Consider the following 24,720-nt stretch of genomic DNA (forward strand, 5'->3'; position numbering starts at 1 on the left):
ACCTCAGAGCCTGGAGGCTGCTTCAGATTCTGTGTCCCCACCTCTCTCCAGCCCTCCCCCACTCAAGCCCTGTCTCGCTCTGTCTCTCAAAAATAAATAAATGTTAAAAAAAATTACAAAAAAGAAAGCGTTGGAGGCTTAACAGCTGAGCCACCCAGATGCCCCATGTTTTTCAGTTATATTATTTGATACAATTTTCTACATATAAATTATTTGATTAATAGATTTTTTTTTTCAACGTTTTTTAGTTATTTTTGGGACAGAGAGAGACAGAGCATGAACGGGGGAGGGGCAGAGAGAGAGGGAGACACAGAATTGGAAACAGGCTCCAGGCTCCGAGCCATCAGCCCAGAGCCTGACGCGGGGCTCGAACTCACAGACCGCGAGATCGTGACCTGGCTGAAGTCGGACGCTTAACCAACTGCGCCACCCAGGCGCCCCTTAATAGATTTTTATAGTAATAAAAATAAAGCTTTATTCAAGTGAAAGGATATTAAAGGGACTGTTTGATTCAATATTTTAGAGTATTGCCAAATAACTGAATTATTACTTAAAGTTATAGCATAGGAAGGGGAAATGAAACATAAAACTTAACCTTGAATTCTGGAGATGGTCATGTGTGAAGTCAGGCAAGTTCTTTACCTTCTGTGGGCTTCAGTTTTTTACTTCTATTATGAAGCAATTGTTCATATCCCATTCAATAAAAAGTATTTCTTATTAAAACTTCAATAATACAGGGGTGCCTGGGTGGCTCAGTTGGTTGAGCGTCCAACTCTTGATTTCAGCTCAGGTCATGATCCTAGGGTCATGGGATTGAGTCCTGCTTGGGATTCTCTCTCTCTTTCCCATGCCCTTCTCCTGCTCATGCCCTTCTCTCTCTAAAATAAAAAAAAATTGTGCTTGCTTCGGCAGCACATATACTAAAATTTTTTAAAAAATTAAAAAATTAAAAAACTTCAGTAATACATAGAATGAGAAGTGCTAATGAATTAATTGAAGTAATGTATTTTAGAAGGTTGCCTAAGCAGTAGTAAAACATGCATCCCATGTAATTTTTATAGGTTTGTCAATGAAAGAAATATGTTGTTACCATATGTTATCTAGTTTTTTCTTCAAAAAAGGAAGCTTTCAAATGTCATTTTTAAAATTACTGCTAAACATCTAAGAACTTCCTATGTATATCCTTGTCCTATAAAGTGTAAGTTCCTAACTTTAATGTTTGAATTAATCTCTATGAAATATAAAAAAGGTCATTCTTAAAACGAATTATGCAATAGTCTTTCCACTTTGTTGAAAGAGACATCAAAACAGTGCATAAAGCCTGGTCTCTTGATTCAAGTGTTTAAGGAAATAAATTAGCAATAATATAAACAAAATCCTTTAAGTCTATTTGCTGATTTAAATTTGCAACAAATACTTAATCTTAAAATGTGGGATACTAAGAATCCATCTACTTTTATTGGTACTTTTGTAAAAACAAAAACAGAAAAGGAAAGGAAAGGAAAGAAAAGAAAAAAAGAAAAAAGAAAAGGGCTATGTTGTGGGTTATGACCTCCATCTTCAGCCCTTATTTTGGTTTGTGTGCTAAATAAAGGCAAATATGGTGGACATTTTTGGCATCCATCACCATATTTTCAAGCATATACCAACTTGTAAAATAATTTTCTTAGTGAAATGTCACCCAGGGAAATTTTAATATTGTATTTGTGTTTCAGCTTCTGACATGGCGGCTGAACAGGGACAGATTCTCGTGATAGCCACCGCAGCTGTTGGGGGATTTACTCTCCTCGTCATTCTTACTTTGTTCTTCTTAATCACTGGGAGGTAACGGAAGCATACCAGATTATTTCCAAGATTTGTGAATAACCATTCTCTTATAATACTGTGTATTCATATGCTTTCAAATGTAGCAAACTAGGAGAGAAAAAGGGATCAGGGCAGGCTGCTCTGACTGAAGTTTATATGATAACAGAACCACCATGTCCAATTCTCTGTATCAATAGGCTTCGAAATATGTAAGCAACTAAAGACGTGATAGAAACACTTTGAAAGCTATGAAAGATAAATTCTTACTCGATAAGTTTTTCCTTTACCACGTTCAAATTACACCATGAAAGAGATCTTTCCTGGAGAAAAAAAAAATCATTCAACAGAGAATTTATATAAAAGTTTTCTATAAATTTAGTGTTATAGAATGTGTTCTATTTATTCATTAAGTGTTGAATGGATCTATATTAGAATTACATTAATTGGTTTTATAAATCCGGTATTTCTCCACTTGAAGGTAATAGGGGTGGAAATTTAAAGCAACAATAAATTGAACAGAGCAAAAGACCTAGATCTGAATCCTGACTAGCTGGTCAAAGTGCTTCGGGTATCTAAATCTTATATTTGCATTTTTGCACACATTTGATATAACAATGAATTAAAACCATTTATTGATTTTTAGATATATTAGATTGTTACCATGAGCCAGGTACTGACTGACTATACAGAGATGTGAGTAAAGGTAGTATGTATGAAATCATATAAAAGATTTTTTCTGTAACCCTTGTTATATAAGCCTTGTTATTAGGCCCAGACTTTTGTTAGAAACTGTGAATATATTCAGATCATATTTTTATTCCTACTAAGGAAAAAATAATTCTTTCTTGATTATCAATAGGGGCACAAAAGAATATCTCATGAATTTTCCTGATAATATGAAAAACACACATACTGCAAAGAAAACAATGTCATGATTTAAAAGTGCAGTAAGAATACCAGCCAAAAAGTATGCATCTATGATGACACCAGCTAAAGTACACCGTCTCAACTGGAAAGTGTCGATATTTGATAATGAGCAGAAATAACAAATAGCTACTTTCAGGGGCAATAGTTTAGTGAATAAACAATAAAACACCTTTTTTTATTTATTTAAAAACTCTACTTACATACCAATATTTTATTAAAATTCACTTTTAAATTATAGAGGATATGCATGCATGGAAAATTATTATCTACAGTTTTAGAGCAGGGTAAAGGTATAGATCAATAAGTTCACAAATGTTTAGAAGTTTGGGTCCCTGCCTGACTGTAACTGCTAGCTATTGAAGGTGTCAGATCTAGGTATAACAAACCCACTTTGATAAAACTTACCAAGGAATAAAGAAACACATGAATATTTTAATATGGTTGAGTTGAAATGGTGACTTCTTTATGAAATTAATTGTAAAATGGACACATGTACCCCACGTTTACTTAAAATTTTTTATGTATAAATAGACATAGTATTGCTCTTGTAATAAATAGAGAGTGTCTCAGAGTCCCCTGTTTGGGGAAGCTGATTAACTGATAGAAGAGTGATAGCTATAGTAATAAGAAAAAAAAATTTGAAAGAATGCAGGAACACTGATAAATTAATCCTAATAAAAAGTGCTAGTTTGGGCATGCCATGGTGTCACCATCATATACTATTGCCCAGCACTCTCCTGTTTCTGTCTCTCTTTATACCTCAGGCTAACCTCTGGCAGGTCCTTGCCATCATTACAGCTTTGGTACAACCATCTTTTACAGTGGGCAGAAAATAAATGTTGGAGTCTCTAAACCAACTAACCATCAGGTTGAAAACAAAATATGCAGTATGATATCCTTCAAATACCAAACGTGATCTACAAAATCCTTAATCACTAGCAGGGGAGAACTGGTTATAAAAACCAAAAAACAAGCAAAACCCTATGTATCCTAGTGGAGGTCTAAGCTTGTTTGAAAAACAAACAAAAAAATGTTAGAGTTCTTATGATCGTACCTACGACTCTCTTGCAAGAAGAAGGATTAGAATACAATTTTGGTACATATAAAGTCACAATGACAATTTAATTAGGTAAAAAAAAGAAAACATGCCAACACTTTATGTGTTGCTATGTGTTTAACAAACCTTATTAGAAAAATGTTAAGTGGAAGAAATAACTCTACTGTGTTTTCATTGCCATTTATAACCTAAGTGCTGCTCATGCATTGTGAGTTTGGGGGCATTGATACCTTGATAATATTCTCTTTATCATGGAGTTGCACATAATTTAAAGGCACTCAGTTTGGGGCCCAGAAAGATTATTCAGTTGTTAAAGTATGATGGGGACCTATAAGGTGATTCTAACTCCAAAGTCACAAATTATGTCAACTAGACTGTGATAATTTATATATGATGGTTAATTTCATTCAAAAATATTATTTTTTTCTTATTTGAAAGTACTCTTGAAAAACTGTGGGGTACTTTCTCATGTATGATTTTATTTAAACAGCAGGGCCTCTTTTATCCTCAATTTTTTGAAAAAAAAAAAAGCCTCTAACTTTATAATGGAAATTGATTTAAATGATGTTTCATTTAATAGTGAGTCGATATATGGCACAATCAGATGTAACTTTTAAGTTACAGTTATGTGTATTTGTAGAATATGAGTTAAGGCTTTATTTCCTCTTTGAGTATTTCAGCAGTGATTTAAATGGCACACATACACATGTGGAAAAGCATTTCATTAAAATATCAGAAATTATTGCCTCAACACATGAATATGGGAAGCTTTAACGAAGATATTACAGGCATTGTAGGCTAAATCAATTTGGCCTAATAAACTTGAGAGATGGGCTCAAAAGTTATCTTTATTTTTGATTTCTGAAGCAGAATTATCTTTAAAAGATAATTTAATGGTAAAGAAAAATTTGTACTAAATTATTTTCAGCTTTTACTTCCATGTTTTCCAATTTATATCACATTAGAAAGTAATATTCTACAAACTGGGGAAGACTACTTCAGTTACATAAGATTAAAAAAATTCATTTTTTAAACCAATAATATACTTTAAGCACATAATAGAGGAGTATTCATTGGAAATTATTCTATAAAAACTGTAAGACATTTCTGAATAAATACTCAACTTGCCTTAGGGTTTGAAGATAAAATCACATTGAAAGATTGGATGATATACCACAGATGTAGTCTGTTTAACCATTTGGAATTAGAAGTTTGATGAATTGTCAAATCACATGGATGCTGGAGAATTTATTCATGTTGCAGAAGTCATGCGAGATAAGCATCTTCTCTTTCTCAGAGCACAATTATCCCAAGAGAGAACAGAACATACCTTTACAAAATTCTGACATAAAAAGAAAGCATGTTCTTTAGCAATGAAACTAGAAAACAGTTGTCTAAATTTCTGAGATTCTGACTCAAAAACATTTTCTCATTTTGACTTTTAATGCTTTCTACCAGCTCCAGCTATTAGAAGTTCTATAAGGAAGCATGTGATGGTTATTGCTGATTATAGAATATTCTCTAAGATTCCTATCATTCAAACCAATCAATCCACGTGAGAGTATTTTATTCTTATCTGGGATTAATTCTGATCTATACAAAAAAAAAAAAAAGAAACTTGTGATATAAAGATATTCTTAAACATGGCCTTTGTGATAAGAACTTGGCCTACTGGTGATAGGTAATTTAGTTGGTTTTGGTTCTCATCCAGCATAATTCTAAAACTAAGATTCTGCTTACCCTTTTCAAAGGTGCCAATGGTACATCAAAGCTAAAATGAAGTCAGAAGAGAAGAGGAGAAACCACTTACAGCAGAATGGGCATTGTAAGTAGTACAGTGACCCTTCCATTATTTTACATTGCTCTAGCCCTCAAGAGTTCATTTTAAACTTGTATCCACTGAGTTGAGAAAACCTGAAAAAATGTACTTCCAACCTTTCAGCATTAAGGCTTTTCATCTGGATTCCAGGTTTGTTGGTGGAAATTGCACCTGCTTCTCATTAAATGATAGTACTTTTTTCCTAATTCTGCTTGCTGGAAAACACGAAGGCTGAATATGCTAAAAATACAAGATGACTGCTTATATCTAGTTATTTACCATTCACAATGACTCCTGAATGCAAGTTGGTTTAATTTAGTGGAGCATTAGCCATAGAAATATTAGGGAACTTTTATTCCTTCTTGTAGGGACTGTCATTTAAACATATAACAAATCAATTTACAATTCATTAACACTAAAAAAGAAAATCAGCTCTTTAACTTTTAGAATATGTATGAAATCCTTGAGCTGACTACAAGGTTATATTCATTTGTAGAATCTCTTCCCAAGCAAGTTATAATTACCACTATAGTTGGTTTGATAATTGCCACCCTCTCCTCCCCAACACCCACCTCCACCTCCACCTCCAAATGGCAAACTACTTTGTCAAGACGGTTTCTCTGTCGTGAGATGCTGAATTAACATCTCAGAAAGGGATGTTCTCTAATTAACCACAGTGTAGAAATAATGTGTGAGGCAAGCTGTTTAACTCTTTCAACTCATTTTTTTACTTCAGATTGAGCAAAAGGAGTAAGAGACTTTTCAATCTATATCACTTTCTGAAGGAGGCAGAAAGGATTTAAGTGAGGAAATTACAAACTAGAGGGACGGTTTAGGGCTATTTCTAAGGCTCACAGGATTTGTCAGTGGTCTGAGGACTATCTGTATTAGGATGTTCCATGTTCACTCGCCAGAGTTCTGACTCAGAAGGTGCATGGTAGGGCCAAGACATACGCATTTTTAGCAAGGTGTCCCTGGCTGCTCTTTTCTTACAATACGTTTGAGGCTCACTGCACTGGCAGAGAAGGGAAAGCTAAGACAGCCACTGCCAGCCATGGGATGAGCTGGAAATGCTGCGAACAGATGCAGAAACCTGGACCCAAACACCTGGATAGATGACATATGCTGAGCAACCTTAAGACTCACTGCAGGGCATTTAGTACTGAAATGCAAAGGAAAAAGATGTTCCTGAGGTATTTTATTATCTGCTTTCCAACTAGCAGTTTTTGCATAAACTAAACCAGATGGGCCCAGCAAGAAGCAATGAAAATAACCTAAGACAGCCAAGGAAGTAAAAGAAAGATAACAAACCGAGTTTTAAGGAACCATGGGTAAGTTAAATAAGTAACCAGATAGTCGACATATATTGTGTTTACAAGAAAAAAGAAGGTGATGTTAACACCACATATCCAATTAGATACAACTAATCATCTAATAGTAGCCACTGGATTTGAGTTTATAGAGTATTCATTCTGAAACCACAACTCCCATTAAGTAAAAAAGTATCTGCAATATGAACCAGAGGTAAAGATTATCTGTTCTCTTTTCCTCCAATCTAAACTTTGGAAGTCACATAAAGCATAGTATTTCAGAATCATTGTCAGGCCTAAGTATACCTAGAATGCTTTGCTGATGATATTTGGGGAAGTACTAATATTTTCATTGTTGTTCATCTGGTAGCAGAAGACAGTAGGCAAAAAGTAATGTAAGGGGGCAACAAGTGTAGAGGAACTCATGAAGCAAATTCTGCTGACAATGGACATTTCAGCACCTCCTCTAAACTCACTTCGTTAGCTTTTATTTGTTTGCTTTTGAAATTTTCTTGCAAGAGCATGTTTCTAAGGAATCCTAGCCAACAAATAACTCGGGGTATTATGCAGCTTTCAAAATCTAAAGCAACAAAACCAAGTATCACCTATTCACTATGCCACGAATTTGCATTGATCTTTTAATCCCTACTAATTCATATTTAATAAAGGTTTGCTGTGTGATTATTGCCTGTAAAACCATACCTAAGGTATTTGGAAAGATACAAAGATGTATAAGAAATGATCTCCTGTCCTCCGGGAGCCAGAAATCCATTGGAAAACAGAAACCTACCAGCAAAATAGAGGAATATCTACACACAGTCTGTGATTTCTTCAGATACTGAAAGAAGTGGCAAATGAAAAAATAACCACACATTCAAGTTTTCCAGCCATCCCTGTTTGTCATCTGAGTGCAAAGTGTCCAGGAGGGACACCAACAGGCTTGCTCATTTTGGCAGAAAGGGTTTTGGGAGAAAGGCTTATGCCTTTTCCCCCCATGTCCTGAGCTAGATCAAGTACAAAATGTATGGGTTGTTTGTGAATTAGTGAGCTGATTAGACATTTTACAGAAATATAATAAATATGTTTTCTGGAACCTGTCAGCTCACTCTCTATTAAACCACCAGGTCATTTTACATTAACAGGTAAATAAATTTTTGATTCCAAGTACTCAACTCTTTATTGGGGGGTGAGGAGGAGTGGGACAGAAAGAAAAGAGAATTGAAGTAACTAACAAGAATGACGACTTTAATATGTCAATCCTTGTTTTAAACATACACAAGATGTGTAATCACTAAAATACTTTTAAACTAAATCAATCTTTTTTGTTGTTGTTGGTTTGCAGTACGCTTCCCAGGAATTAAAACTTACATAGATCCAGATACATATGAAGACCCATCCCTAGCAGTTCATGAATTTGCAAAGGAGATTGATCCCTCAAGAATTCGCATTGAGAGAGTCATTGGGGCAGGTAAACATAAAATCTGTACTTTTGAAGATATGATTCCTTGATGGTTTTGTAGCTAGGTTATCAACATAATATTTTAAATCTTAGCAGTTTTAGTCTTGAAAAATTTCAAGAAAGGAGAAGTAAAATTATCTTCTATATGCTGTTACTTTTTTAAGTATGTAAGCACCTAAATTCATTTTCTAAGCAAACATCATTTTTAACTCCTGTAGTCTTCTTTCAGTATGGAGGTAACTTACAATGAAACTAGGGTCATACAGGAATTCATTTTGAAGATGTAACTTCAGGAGTTTTTCATAAGTTGTTAAAGATTTACTGAGGCCCTCAAGGTACCTGGGTGGCTCAGTTGGTTGAACATTCGACTCTTGATTTCATCTCAGGTCGTGATCCCAGGGTCATGGGATTGAGCCCTGGTTGGGCTCCTTGCTGAACGTGGAGTCTGCTTAAGATACTTTCTCTCTCTTTCTCTCTCTGCCCCTCTCCCCAGCTTGTGCATTCTCTCTTTAAAAAAAATAAATTAAAAATAAAATAAAATAAATTATTTACTCAGGCCCCAACATCTATAGATACATAGTATAATTAGTGTTCATATTGATGACTGGCTCTGCAGGATCCAGAAGTGTTCTAAAAATCATTGAGGGTAAAATTAGCTTCAGTATAGTTTTATATCATTTCAATGCTAATTAGTGATTTTCCCTATGTAGAATGTTCAAACAGAACACTATTTTATTCAGCTCTCCTATATAAATACAAAACTATTGTGAATTAGTTCCCAAGACCTTATTCTGTTCATACTTATGACAGAGGCTAAGTTGGTATAACAAAGAGGCCTCAGCATATTTATTCTTCTTTCAAGTCCTTGACCTAAGGAACAGTCCATGTTAGCAGAGGAATGATCATTCAGGAGGTCTTGAAAGGACCCAAGTTCCTTGTACTGTTTGCTCTGCCTTTCCTTAGTGTGTCATCTTCCTCTGAATGGTCAAAGCTGGGACACCAATGCATGTGCCTTCCAACCTGTGAGAAAGAAAAGGAAAGAGTTCAGTCTTTTTTTTTTTTTTTTTGGCTTTGTCTGTAAGACAGTAACACGGAACTTGTAAACATGTCTATTCACATCTCAATGGTCCAGTTCAATTACCTGGGCACAAAGAGAGTTTGGAAACATATTCTCTGACTGGACAGCCATGCAAACAGCTAAGAAGGGGAAGGAGAAAGTGTAAGTAGAGAAGGGAGACTGGATCCTGAACAGGGGTATTGGTCTCCTCTCGATGCTGGATACCTGTTATGTACTGTTTTGAGCAGTACATACAAAGCATGACCATTCCAGCCAGGTATCATGTCTTTGCAGAGGCCAAAGAAAGAAGCTGACCATCCCTTGTTTCTTTCCAAAGCCCTTCTCCACAAGAGGACCAGCTGCATAATCTGCAGAGACCAATGCAGAATGAAAATGTAGAGTCTCTTGTTAAAAAGTTACTAAGAATTTCAAGATAGTGACATGAGAGCATTAAACAAGTGACAGAGCCCTTCTAAACTCAGGACTCTGTATGACTAGTCACATTGAATGGACTCTGTTTCCCAGATACACAGTAATCTAGCACTATACAGGAATTCCAGAAACATTTGGAGAGAGTCCTTCATTATATCACTTCATTCGCTATGCACAATGGGTCATCTCATCTCCTACAAGGCTAGAGCTCCCTTTGAAAGCTGACACAAGGGGCCTATACACTTAATCCTAGTGCTCACAGCTGAAGAGTCTGTCTTATCAGAAAGATTAAGAACCTGGAATGAAACCAGATTCTCTATTCTCTTCTGCTGAACATAAAACACATCAATGGGCATTGAAGGTATAATTGAAAGAGTGATTGCATTATAGTCATTTAGTTTGGGGATTCATTTACTTAACACAGCAGAGAAATAGAGAAGAGAGAAGGTTAAATAATTCCATTGCATGCTACTGTTGGCTTTCTTCCTCAAGTCCCCAAGAAAAAGTGGTATAGCCTTTTATACTGCAGTGTTCAGTCCTCATGTAGATACAGTAGAAGCATTTTCCATTGTAGTCCTTTGTGCATAAATTAAATGGCAGTGTCTGAAATCATAATGTTGAGAAATAATATCAAATATCTTAAATGATAACAAATAAGTATTTTTTTTAGTTTTTTAGATTTTATTCAACCAGAATATAAATTTTGTCCTAAAAAAAAAAAAAAGTATGACACATTGCCAAAGCAGTGACTGTTAAAGAGACTACTTGAATATCATTCCCCCTATTCTATCTAACATCTAATAAGTTGTATTGGGATTCTTCTCATTTGGCAAAGAAAGAATATGTAAACCAGGTAGTCAATCCTATACACCAGTATTCCTTTTTATATTTATTCACCTTTGGTTACTTCAAGTTTCATACAATATGCTGTCTTTTTATTGTTTGTCTTCAAAAAAAATCATAAAAATAAAAATGCTTTATGTTACAAAGTTGTAACATATGTTATATTGTAACATAACTTTGCACTTTGCATTCCTGGCCAGTGCTACTTTGTAATTAACCTCATTATGTCACGTTCCTAAAACTCTATTTGGATGTGGAAAAAAGTAGTAATTCTGTGGACATTTGTCACAGAAGTAGTGTGAAAAAAGCATTGTTTGGTCAAACTATGGAAGAATTGATAGAATTATGTAACATCTCTGACATAATTACACAATTGGTTACTTGCCCAACACTTTACTATAAAGCCTTTCCTTAGGTTGTCTCATATCCTTTATTTTTTCCCACCTATTTGATTGTTTCTTCTCAGACTCCTATTTTCTCATCATCTGTGTGCATTAGGTATTTCCCTTGGAGATGTAAATTAAATGACTTGAGGGGAGAGGTGTGTTGGAGTAGTGGTGATGGGAGAGAAGCAAGACATCAGGTCTTAATAATTGTCAGGGGAAAGGTATTTAGTTCTGACTGAAGCACTGAGAAAGCCATAGAGGGGATACTGAGATTCACCATTCATTGCTGAGGAGAAATCAACAAGACCTACATGTGTTTTGTTTTGTTTTTGTTTGTTTTTTTGTTTGTTTATAAAGAAATAGTTTAAAATGTTGTCCTGGGCACTTTCCAGGGTAGTGAAATGTTCCAAGTCTAGGCAGAGAAGAGCCTGCAGAGTGAAGCTATATGCAGGCAGCAGGTATATTTACTAGGCCTGGGAATTCTTGGGTTCCTTTAGATGAGTTAGATTGTAGATGAAAGAGCAAATAAAAGCTGAGGGTTGATAAAGTGTAAGCTGCCTATAAACTCATGCTTCAGATTCAGATCTGGTCTGAATAAGGTTGCGTGGTCCAGTTTGAAAAGTTCCCAAAGTTGACTCGAATTTGGAAGTTAAGTTGAAACAGGGCTGTGGAGTCAAACAAATTAGTCAAGTAGTGATTCTGCAGTTTAACAGTTGCATGATTTGGGCCAAATTCTGAGCTTCAATTCCCTCATCTATAAAATGGGCATACCTACCTGCTTTCTGAGGTTGTCGTCAGGTTTGAGATATATATGTATAAACACCTGGCCTTCAGCACAAGGAATGCAGCAAGCCATCTTAACCTGTCTCCTTTAGTGTATTTTATTGTTGAAGTCTTAACATAATAGCTAACTCCCTTGTGAAATTGAATGTTAACCTTTGGTAATAATAATGCTTACCCTAGCTTTTTTTTTTTTTTTTTTTTTTTTTTTTTGCTACTTCCCTTTGGAGATTCTTCAATTCTGATAATGATGATGATTAACACATAGTTTTTATTGAGCACCTACTCAAGTTCAGACCCTGTGTTAAGTGCTTTTCATATATTTTCTTATAAAGTTGTCATAATAACCCCATGAGGAAGATATTATTATTCTCATTTATAGGTGAAGAATGAGGTTAAGAAACATTAAGTGGCCTGCTCAAGATTGTAAGATTAGGTCGTAGAAGACCTGGGGTTCACACCCAGCTATGACTGACTCCCAAGCTACATTTTTTTTTACAATTTAACTTTATTTTTTATTTTTTTATTTTTTAAAATTTACATCCAAATTAGTTAGTATATAGTAAAGCAATGATTTCAGGAGTAGATTCCTTAGTGCCCCTTACCCATTTAGACCATCCCCCCTCCCACAACCCCTCCAGCAACCCTCAGTTTGTTCTCCATATTTATGAGTCTCTTTTGTTTTGTCCCCTCCCTGTTTTTATATTATTTTTATTTCCCTTCCCTTATGTTCATCTGTTTTGTCTCTTAAAGTCCTCATATGAGTGAAGTCACATGATTTTTGTCTTTCTCTGACTAATTTCACTTAGCATAATACCCTCCAGTTCCTTCCACATAGTTGCAAATGGCAAGGTTTCATTCTTTTTGATTGCTGAGTAATACTCCATTGTATATATATACCACATTTTCTTTATCCATTTATCCATCCCTACCCAAGCTGCTATTCTTAACCACTGTGTTATATTGTATCTATGCTATTAGTTTACTCTTCAACTCAAAACACTGTGTCCATAAAAGGTATCAAAATGTGCTTTAAAAAGGAACCATCCCAATTTTAAAAAATCTTAAGTAGTTTAAAGATATTTAATATCTCATTGAAACAAAAATTTTAACTGAAAGACAATCAGGAAATCATTTTCATGAAAGAATATTGAATTTCTTATGCTGTATGGATATTTAGAGAATAAATGTATTTTGTGAAGAAAATAAATTACATATAAACCAAAGTCTGAAAGAACCAATTAGAGATATATACAATCTAGAAATAATTGTAATCCTTAAGATTTATTATTATTATTTTATCATTCATGAAAATGTTTGAGAATTTATAGATATGAAAGCTTATTTGTGTTCTTTTATGATTCCAAATACTACATTATTTTTGTATAAGAGCTCAAAAACTATACCCACCTGTTCTCATATAACAAAATATGAGGATAATGGATAAATATGAGAAATTTGAGAATATAAAAACTGAAAAAAATCCAGAAATTAGATAAATGTATTTCTGAGGCCAAAGAAGTTAATACTTCAAATAAATAAAGGTGTAGACCATTAAGCATTTTTCATAGGGTTGGGAAGGGACTTTTATGTGCAAGGCTGTTATTTGCTGCTGGCCAGTGAGTCCTATTAGAATTCTTTTCCTTGTGTTTTGCTCTAAAGAACAAATGTTATTTGGGGACGCTTAGGTGCCTTGAAGTGTCAGACTTCAGCTCAGGTCATGATCTCATGGTCTGTGGGTTTGAGTCCCATGTCCGGCTCCATGCTGACACCTTGGAGTGTGGAGTTTGCTTTGGATCCTGTGTCTCCCTTTCTTTCTGCTCCTTCCCCACTCATGCACTCTCTCTCTCTCTCTCTCTCTCTCTCTCTCTCTCTCTCTCTCAAAAATAAATAAATGTTATTATTTTTTTTTTTAATAACAAATGTTATTCTAATGCCAGCATAATCAAATGCCATTTATTGCTTGGATTTACTTTTCTAAAATTTGCCTCCTCCTCCTTAAATAAAAGTATGTCTTTCCAGAATATTAAAAGCCCTAATTTAACTAATGATAAGATTATTCAGAATAAGTAATGCATCACTGAGCAATTGGCTTATCAATGTAATTCAAATGAGCTATCTCAGAGAAAAATTAGCAAATCTAAAGGTGCAGTAAATAGCATCTTTACTGTTTAAAAAAAAAAAAAGAATGCTTTCCAGGTTTCTAATTGGGAGACACGTTACAGAGTCATTAAATACTTCTAAAATTGGTTGTTAAAAAATGAACCCCAAAATAGCTGCATTAAAATTTTAAGAAAGAAAATGAGAAATGATATTACACACAACCCAAAACATTTCTTTATATGTTCCCTCAGAAATGTTTGTTAGATGGCTAATATCTACTTATATGAGGCACTGTGCTTTTTTTTTTTTTTTTTTCATAGTAAGTCACTATGCTTATCAAAAACATATGCAGTCAGCCTGTCTTCTATAACTTTTGTCCTGGGATTTTCAACTTTGTAATTATCCAAATATTATGTGACAAATCCTTAGAAAACTTATGCAATATCTAGGCTTAATACACACACACATGCATATACATATATATACATATATACAGTATATATACATACATACTTAAAATTCCTTATCTTTCACTGTAAATTTTACTTTTTTTTAATGAGTTTTCTAGGACACTTTTTTTTTGATATATCACTATTCTATTTAATAGTGGCAGCTTATCTTTGTTCATCAATACAGGCCTGAATTTCCATGAAAATGTGCATTTCCATTTAAATGAAGTGAGCAGCTCTGTTGCATAGGAGACTATCAAGAGCATCTATCTTCTTTGACTTTTTGCATCATAAAATGAAATACTGTGGCCAGAGGACTGTAAAACAGAAATTCCCAGGCTAAAAGAACCAGGTCAGATTAGGATAGAATCATTATTTTACACATATCTTGAGAGATAATGAGAAGACTGGTAAACTGAATTTTAATCATGGGCTGAAAAAGGTCATTGAAAGGCTTTTCCTTTTTCAGGACAGTCCTGAACCTAAACCATTAGAAGAAACACTTGGCTTGCAGAATATCTATAATTTTGAAACATTATTCCATTGAAAAATTCATCCTTGTGTCTGTAAGCCCATAGGGTACCCTCTCATATTTGACCTTTCCTCTTTCCCTAGTCTCAGTGGAAATGCATAATATCTCTCAGCCATTCATATTCTATTCCTTTATCTATACAAAACTCATTATTGCCTCCACTATCAGCCTTCTTTTCTCTTGGCTTAGTCACCATTTTTTTTTCTCTTCCTAGAATAGTCCAGGAAGTTTTAACTGTTGGTTTCTCAGCAAGCATCTGCAGGTAAAAGAAAGTCAAAAGGACAACAAAGAGGACATAAAAAGTGAATGACAAACCAGTGATTTATTCAGTCTAATATTTGGTTCTGTTATTGCCATCTCCTTTGAGGTCATAGCTGTACTTGCTAATATGCAGGGCAAAATGCTCACTTCCGGTGCCACTGCTAATTCTCTTGCAAACCTCCAACTAACCCTTCTAGAATCTATTATTTTTTTAGTTATCTTAAAGGAACTCTCTTATCCCCTATATTATTTTTGTTCCTCTTCCACAGCTATATTGTATTTTGTTTGCAACATGACAAGAGGAATGTGGGCAGTATTCCAGATGCAGTCTCACAATTCATTTTTTACAAGAAGAAACTTGTGTTTATGGCTTAGTTCCTCCATGATTGATTAGATGATCTTCTCAAATGTAAATTTTGTTCTTGTCCATCAATGTAAAGGATTTATGGTAGAGGTCAGATTAATTTTCTTTTCTATTCTTGAAACCCCTTTGCCCAACCAATTAGACTGAAAATAAGATCAACAGCAGATTCTGGCAAGACTTTTGTGCCTTTTACTCAAGAATTTCATAGCATTCTAAATCAAATGATGTAATGAAAGATGGGCTATATCCATTTTCCCTGGACATTATAGTATGAATAAAAAGGACAGACTGGAACCAGACAGACCCAGGCTTGAATCACAGTATTATTATTAATTTACTCTATGACCTTCAGCAAGTTAGTGATTTCTCAGAAATTTGGTTTGCTTACCTATAAAATGGATTCTTCATAATAATAATAATAATAATAATAATAATAATAGCTATTATGTAGGATTAGTGTAAAATTTAGAGATGACACATACTGAGGCTCTGTCATACAGTAAACACTCAGTAAAAGGGCAGAAACATGACTATCAGATTCAAAATAGTTTTTATATTTAGTTGAAATGGCTAAGAAGAATGGCACTCTACACGTAATTCTCAAAATACATTTGATATAAATACCTTCCCATACAGAATTTGATGATCAATGCCATAGTAACTAGAATGATATGTATGATTTTCAGAGTTAGTTGAAAATTAGTAGTTAAAAATGAAGTTTCATTTTTATCAGTACATTAAGAGCTATGTGTATATGAACAAATTATTTCCTCTTTTTATTTTTTGAAACATTTTTTTTTTATTTTAGAGGGAGAGCATGAACAGGGGAGAGAGAGAGAGAATCTTAATCAAGGTCCATGCTCAGGATGGAGCCCAACGTGGGGCTTGATCCCACGCATGACCTGAGCTGAAATCAAAACTCAAATGCTCAAACTGAGCCACCCAGGTGCCCCTGTTTTTCTTTCTTTTTTTTTAATTATTTTTTTTAATTTACATTCAAATTAGTTAGCATACAGTGCAAAAATGATTTCAGGGTAGATTTCTTAATACCCCTTACCCATTTACCCCATCTCCCCTTCCACATCCCCTACAGCAACCCTCAGTTTGTTCTCTATATATGAGTCTCTTATGTTTTTTCCCCTTCCCTGTTTTTATATTATTTTTGCTTTCCTTCCCTTATGTTCATCTGTTTTGTATCTTAAATTCTTCATTTGAATGAAGTCATATGATATTTGTCTTTCTCCAACTAATTTCACTTAGCCTAATACCCTCTAGTTCCATCCATGTAATTGCAAATGGCAAGATTTCATTCTTTTTCATTGCCAAGTACTACTCCATTGTGTGTGTGTGTGTGTGTATATATATATATATATATATATATATATATATATATACACACACCCAACATCTTTAACCATTCCCCATCAATGGACATTTGGGCTCTTTCCATACTTTGGCCATTGCCGATAGTGCTGCTATAAACATTGGGGTGCTTGTGCCCCTTGAAAACAGTACACCTGTATCCCTTGGATAGATACCTAGTAGTGCAATTGCTGAGTCGTAGGGTAGTCCTATTTTTAATTTTTTGAGGAAACTCCATACTGTTTTCCAGAGTGGTTGCACCAGCTTGCATTCCCAATGGCAATGCAAAAGGGTTCCTTTCTCCACATCCTCGCCAACATCTATTGTTGCCTGATTTGTTAATGTTAGCTATTCTGACAGGTGTGAGAATAGTATCTCATTGTGGTTTTGATTTGTATTTCCCTGGTGATGAGTGATGTTGAGCATTTTTTTCATGTGTCAGTTGGCCATCTGGGTGTCTTCTTTATCTGATATGTCATTTACAAATATCTTCTCCCATTCTGTCGGTTGCCTTTTAGTTTTGCTGATTATTTCCTTCGCTGTGCAGAAGCTTTTTATTTTGATGAGGTCCCAATAGTTCATTTTTGCTTTTGTTTCCCTTGCCTCTGGGGATGTGTTGAGTAGGAAGTTGCTACAGCTGAGGTCAAACAGGTTTTTGTCTGCTTTGTCCTCTAGGATTTTGATGGCTTCCTGTCTTATGTTTAGGTCTTTCATCCATTTTTAGTTTATTTTTGTGTATGGTGTAAGAAAATGATCCAGGTTCATTCTTTTATGTCGCTGTCCAGCTTTCCCAGCACCATTTGCTGAAGAGACTGTCTTTATTCCATTGGATATTCTTTCCTGCTTTGTCAAAGATTGGTTGGCCATATGTTTATGGGTCCATTTCTGGGTTCTCTATTCTGTTCCATTGATCTGAGTGTCTGTTTTTGTGCCAGTACCATACTGTCTTGATGATTACAGCTTTGTAATATAGCTTGAAGTCTGGGATTATGATGCCTCCAACTTTGGTTTTCTTTTTCAAGATTGCTTTGGCTATTCAGGGTCTTTTCTGGTTCCATACAGATTTTAGGATTGTTTGTTCTAGCTCTGTGAAGAATACTGGTGTTATTTTGATAAAGGATTGCATTGAATATGTAGATTGCTTTGAGTTGTATTGACATTTTAACGATATTTGTTCTTCCAATCCAGGAGCATGGAATATTTTTCCATTTTTTTGTGTCTTCTTCAATTTCTTTCATAAGCTTTCTATAGTTTTCAGTATATGGATTTTTCACCTCTTTGGTTAGATTTATTCCTAGGTATTTTATGGTTTTTGGTGCAATTGTAAATGGGATAGATTCCCTGATTTCTCTTTCTGTTGGTTCATTATTGGTGTATAGGAATGCAACCAATTTCTGTACATTGATTTTATATCCTGTGACTTTGCTGTATTCATGGATCAGTTCTAGCAGTTTTTTTGATATTATCTTTTGGGTTTTCCACATAGAGTATCATGTCATCTGCGAAGAGTGAAAGTTTGACCTCCTCCTGGCCAATTTGGATGCCTTTTATTCCTTTGTTTTGTCTGATTGCTGAGGCTAAGACTTCCAATACTATGTTGGCTAACAGTGGTGAGAGTGGACACTCTGTCACATTTCTGACCTTAGGGGAAAAGCTTTCAGTTTTTCCCCATTGAGGATGGTATTAGTGGTAGGTCTTTCATATATGGCTTTTAAGATCTTGAGGTATGATCCTTCTGTCCCTACTTTCCTGAGGGATTTTATCAAGAAATCATACTGTATTTTGTCAAATGCTTTCTCTGCAACTATTGAGAGGATCATGTGGTTCTTGTCCTTTCTTTCACTCATGTGATGTATTATATTGATTGTTTTGTGGATATCAAACCAGCCCTGCATCTCAGGTATAAATCCCACTTGGTCATGGTGAATAATTTTTTTAATGTATTGTTGGATCCATCCAACATTGGCTAATATCCTGTTGAGGATTTTTGCATCCATGTTCATCAGGGAAATTGGTCTATAGTTCTCCTTTTTAGTGGGGTCTCTGTCTGGTTTTGGAATCGAGGTAATGCTGGCTTCATAGAAAGAGTTTGGAAGTTTTCCTTCCATTTATATTTTTTGGAAGAGCTTCAAGAGAATAGGTGTTAACTCTTCCTTAAATGTTTGGTAGAATTCCCCTGGGAAACAATCTGGCCCTGGACTCTTGTTTTTTGGGATATTTTTAATTACTGATTCAATTTCTTTACTGGTTTTGAGTCTGTTCAAATTTTCTATTTCTTCCTGTTTCAGTTTTGGTAGTGTATATGTTTCTAGGAATTTGTCCATTTCTTCCCAATTGCCCATTTTATTGGCATATAATTGCTCATAATATTCTCATACTATTGTTTTTATTTCTGCTGTCTTGGTTGTGATCTCTCCTCTTTCATTCTTGATTTTATTTTTTGGGGTCCTTTCCTTTTTCTTTTGATCAAACTAGCTAGTGGTTTATCAATTTTGTTAATTCTTTCAAAGAACCAGCTTCTGGTTTCATTGATCTGTCTACTGTTTTGTTTCTTTTGTTTGTTTGGTTGGTTGGTTGGTTTCAGTAGCATTAATTTCTGCTCTAATCTTTATTATTTCCTGTCTTCTGCTTGTTTGGAGTTTTATTTGCTCTTCTTTTTCTACCTCTTTAAGCTGTAAGTTAGGTTGTGTATCTGAGACCTTTCTTCCTTCTTTAGGAAGGTCCAAATTGCTATATACTTCCCTCTTATGACCACCTTTGATGCATCCCAGAGGTTTTGAGCTGTGGTGTTATCATTTTCATTGGCTTTAATATACTTTTTAATTTCCTCTTCTTGGTTAGCTCATTCTTCCTTTAGAAGGATGGTTTTTAATCTCCAAGTATTTGTTTTTTTCCACATTTTTTTCTTGTGTAGATTTTGAGTTTCATGGTGTTGTGGTCTGAAAATATGCACAGTATGATCTCTATCTTTTTGTACTTGTTCAGGGCTGATTTGCGTCCCAGTATGTGATCTAATCTTGAGAATGTTCCATGTGCACTGGGGAATGTGTATTCTGCTGCTTTAGGATGAAATGTTCTAAATGTATCTGTTAAGTACATCCAGTCCAGTGTGTCATTCAAAGCCATTGTTTCCTTTTTGATATTCTGTCTAGATGATCTGTCCATTGCTGTGAGTGGGGTGTTGAAGTCCCCTACTATTATGGTATTATTATCAATGAGTTTCTTTGTTTGTGATTAATTGATTTATATATTTGGATCCTTTCACATTTGGAGCATAAATGTTTACAATTGTTAGATCTTCTTAGTGGATAGGCCCCTTAATTATGATATAATGCCCTTCTTCATCTCTTGTGACAGTCTTTATTTTAAAGTCTAGATTGTCTGATATAAGTGTGGCTACTCCTGCTTTCTTTTGTTGACAATTCACATGATAGATGGTTCTTCATCCCCTTACTTTCAATCTGAAGGCGTCTTTGGTCTAAAGTGGGTCTCTTGTAAGCAGCATATAGATGGATCTTGTTTTCTTATCCATTCTGTTACCCTATGTCTTTTGATTGGAGCATTTAGTCCATTGACATTTAGAGTGAGTACTGAAAGATATGAATTTATTGCCATTGTGTTGCCTATAGAGTTGGAGTTTCTGGTGGTGTTCTCTGGTCCTTTCTAGTCTTTGTTGCTTTTGTTTTTCTTTGTTTGTTTGTTTGTTTTGTTTTGTTTTGTTTTTCTGTCTTTCCTCCCCTCAGAGTCCCCCTTAAAATTTCTTGCAGGGCTGGCTTAGTGGTCATGAACTCCTTTAATTTTTGTCTGTCTGGGAAAATTTTTATCTCTCCTATTTTGAATGACAGCCTTGCTGGATAAAGAATTCTTGCCTACATATTTTTCTGATTCAGCACATTGAAAATATCCTGCCACTCCTTTCTGGCCTGTCAAGTTTCTGTGGATAGGTCTGCTGCAAACCTGATCTGTCTTCCCTTATAGGTTAAGGACTTTTTTTCCCTTGCTGCTTTCATGATTCTCTCCTTGCCTGAGTATTTTGTGAGTTTGACTATGATATGCCTTGTTGATGGCCAGTTTTTATTGAATCTAATGAGAGTTCCCTGTGCTTCTCAATTTTGATGTCTGTGTCTTTCCCCAGGTTAGGAAGGTTTTCAGCTATGATTTGCTCACATAACCCCTCTACCCATTTTTCTCTCTCTTCCTCTTCTGGGACCCCTATGATTCTGATGTTGTTCCTTTTTAATGAGTCACTGATTTCTCTAATTCTTATAATCATGCTCTTTTTCCTTAGTCTCCCTCTTTTTTTCTGCTTCATTATTTTCCATAAGTTTGTCCTCTGTTTTGTTGATTCACTGTTCTCCCTCATGTATCCTTGCTGCTGTGGCAACCATTTGAGATTGCAGTTTAGTTATAACATTTTTTATTTCAACCTGACTAGCTTTTACTTCTTTTGTCTCTGCATAAAAAGATTCTAATCTATTTTCAATGCTAGGTAGCATTCTTATTGTCATGATTCTAAATTCTGGTTCAGACATCTTGCTTGTATCTGTATTGATTAAGTCCCTGGCTGTCATTTCTTCCTGTTTTTTGGGGGTAAATTCCTTCATTGTCATTTTGAAGGGAGAAAAGGAATTAATAAGGTAAAAATTTTAAAATTAAAAAATTAAAAACAACACAAAATAATCAAATAAACAAAGCTAGATCCTAGGTGTTCTGGTTGTTGAAAGGAGCTTGATAGATTAGAGAAAAAAGAGAAAGATAAGAAAAGGAAAAAAAAAGGAAAAAAGAAAAGGAAAACATTTGAAAATTTGAAAAAATGAATACAATAAAATAGAATAAAATGAAATGATGGAAGTAAAATATAATTTAAAAAATTACAAAAAAGTAAAAATTATAGTAGAAAAAAATCAAAGAAAAATATTTTAATAAAAATGGAAAATAAAAATAAATTTTTTCTTTCTCTATTCAAGAAAAGAAATGAAATAAAAAAAAATTGAATAGATGGACCAGGGAACAGACTGAAAGACGATTGAAATTACATAGTTTCCCCTAGAAGTCAAACTATGAAGCACTTTATAGTCTGTAAACTAAGCAGGCAGAGAGACTTGTGTTCTTGAAGAGCGAGGTTGGCCCAGTTGGGTGGGGCTTAGTGTGATGGCTCTGTTCTCCACTAGATGGTGCTGCTTAGCTTTTGGGGTGGATTGTTGTGGGGCCTGTATGTGTGTATGCACATGTGCACAGGGGGGTGAAAATGGCATCACCCAGCCATCCAGTCTCCAGTACCGGAAATCTGTTCTTCCCAATCAGCAATCACGCACCCGTCCTTTGTCTCCAACTTCATCTGCTCCCCGCATTTACAGTCCATGACCAAGCCGTCAGGTTGACAGATGGCACCTCTCTCCTTAGTTTTATCTCAGATGTGGCTGTGTTTCCTAACCCCTCACTTCTGAGGGACTGTGGCTTTGACCTGTTTTGACCCTTTGGAGGAGGGTCTCACCAAGCAACGGCTGGGTGCCTGCCTGCACCCAAGAACATTGGCGGGACCATGCTGCTGCCGATGCCCATAGACTGAGCCCAGGTGCCAGCCCGCCCAGAGAAAGTTCACACAATCATGTAGCGGCAGATTTTGGATATTATGGTAAGTCACAACACACATCTGGCTCCAGGTGTCACTCTTAACGTCCTTGTTCCAGCACCAGCAAATGTGGTTGTTCCCTGGGGTCTGCTGGGACCTCTGCCTGTAGGGTGGCTACACAGCCTCTACCAAATGTCCTCCCAGCAGGGGAGCCGTCTCTTCCCATGTGGCCTGAGGACCCCTCAGACCTTGCTCTCTGATCCTAGGGATTCATCCTTCCCACCAGAGCACCATCAAGTACCAAACTACTATGGAGTTTCAGACTCTGCACTCCCCCTGTTTATAGAGTCTTAATGGAATTTAAACCCTCTCCTTTCTCCCTTTTTTGTTCAGTTCCTTGCATACTCTTTCTTTTCTCTCCAGCTGCTTTTTATTGGGGGTGGGGCAGTGCTTTCCCATACTCTCCTCCCATGTCTGTCCTCTCTCTGCAAGCAAAAACAGCTTCCTGCCCTCCACAGCTTCTCTCTCCCCTAGTTCACCTCTCCGTGCTGTGTACCTGCCAAGTTCTGTGATTCAGATTGTGCAGATTGTTGTGTTAATCCTCAAATCAGTTTTGTAGGTGTGCAAGATAGTTTTGTATTGATCTGACTGCATTTCAGGGACAAGAGATGCAAAAAAAACTTCCATGTTATTCTGCCATCTTGGCCCCTCTCTCTGTGTTTCTTTTTAACTAAAGAAACTCAAAACTTAGTTTCCTCTGTATCTTGTGAGGTTATATTTATTATATATGTGTTTATGTTTACTTTAAGCTTAAGAAGTCATATGATAAAATGACTTTAACCAAAAAAAAAATTTTCACTTCAGTGTTTTAATGTAAAACTGTTATAAACTAGTCTTATCAATTTATTCCTGGCACAGCTAAGAAATTTATAAGTTGATTTTTCAAAGATAGGGCTACGTATCAAGTTTATAGACTTTAAGTTCATTTTATTTACTTCTATTTCAACATTCTACACTTTATTTGGGGGTCATTCAGTGTATATTTGCTATGTCATGTACACATTTCCCAGTCTTGCAAGTTGCCTCATCGTAGTAGTTGTTTGAGAAATACTTGTAAATAAATAAACTAGTAAATAAATGAATGACTAGAGGAATATAGGATTATTTCTAAATAATTATTTTAAATGACTATGTCCATCTGGTAATCAGGAAAAACCCTAATATGGAGGTAAGTTAAAGCACAAACAATTAATATAATATAAAATCAAATACATAATATATATAAAGTATAAGTAGAGAACATATTTATAGAGGACAGTTGTGAGTTATAGTAGTTGCAGTACCTTATGTTAGTAATTTATTTGATAAATCAGACCAAAAGCATAGAAATTATTATATGCCTTTGCATTAGCATAATGAAATACAGAATCTTACAGAAACGATTACATTGTAACTTTACTTTCTATTGAGTTTGTGTAATAGATGAGGTAATTTTGAAGAGTTTTTTTTTTTTTAATTTACAAAGAACCTAGCAATTTTCCAAACTTTGATGAATATTTTGGTAAATATTGATAACATATTTGCCCAAATGAATAAAACTTGGCATCTGTTTTAAAAAAAAAAAAAAAAAAAAAAAGGTACTCCAAGGGGATAGGGGACCTCTGAGTATACCTTGTATAGAAAGAAAAAAATGATACATTTTCTTAAGCCATGAGAAAACCTACACACATCATCAGCAACAATTTCTGTCCCTTATCTCTTGCTACCTAACAAAAACGTTACAACTTAAAAAAGGAACATTTATTATCTTATAGTTCCTATAGGTCAGGAATTCAGGCACAGCTTAGTTCCTACAGGGTGGCTCACAAAGTTGTGTCAAGGTGTCAGCTAGGGATGTGGTCTCATCTGAAGGTCTCATCTGAAGTTCAGGTGGGCCAGGATATACTTCCAACCTCTATGACGGCTATCAGGATAAAGTTCCTTGAGGGTTGTTGCACTGAAAGCTTTAATTCCTCACTGCCTATTGGATGGAGAACACCCTCAGATTCCTGCTGTGTGGGCCTCTTCAACTTGGTAACTTATTTCACTAAAGCTGGCAAGAAAGTCTGCTAGCAAGATATCATTCCACACTGGTGAATAATGAGATGTGAATTAAGATCATAAGTCTTATTATATGATTTGCTTATGTCACACTGTAGTTC

At 35.3% G+C, this 24,720-nt stretch overlaps 1 protein-coding gene across 2 annotated transcripts in view; it reads left to right on the forward strand.

Moving 5' to 3' along the window:
* EPHA6 (EPH receptor A6) overlaps positions 1-24,720 on the forward strand; it is an 861,509-nt gene that overhangs the window by 612,872 nt on the left and 223,917 nt on the right. For both annotated transcript variants that reach the window (XM_042903083.1, XM_042903084.1), the window contains 3 exons: positions 1,716-1,824; positions 5,542-5,615; positions 8,262-8,387. In XM_042903083.1, coding sequence (XP_042759017.1) covers positions 1,716-1,824; positions 5,542-5,615; positions 8,262-8,387 — 309 coding nt within the window. The remainder of the gene's footprint in view (positions 1-1,715; positions 1,825-5,541; positions 5,616-8,261; positions 8,388-24,720) is intronic.

Source organism: Panthera leo, chromosome C2, assembly GCF_018350215.1.
Source record: "Panthera leo isolate Ple1 chromosome C2, P.leo_Ple1_pat1.1, whole genome shotgun sequence".
NCBI classification, from domain to species: Eukaryota; Metazoa; Chordata; class Mammalia; order Carnivora; family Felidae; genus Panthera; species Panthera leo.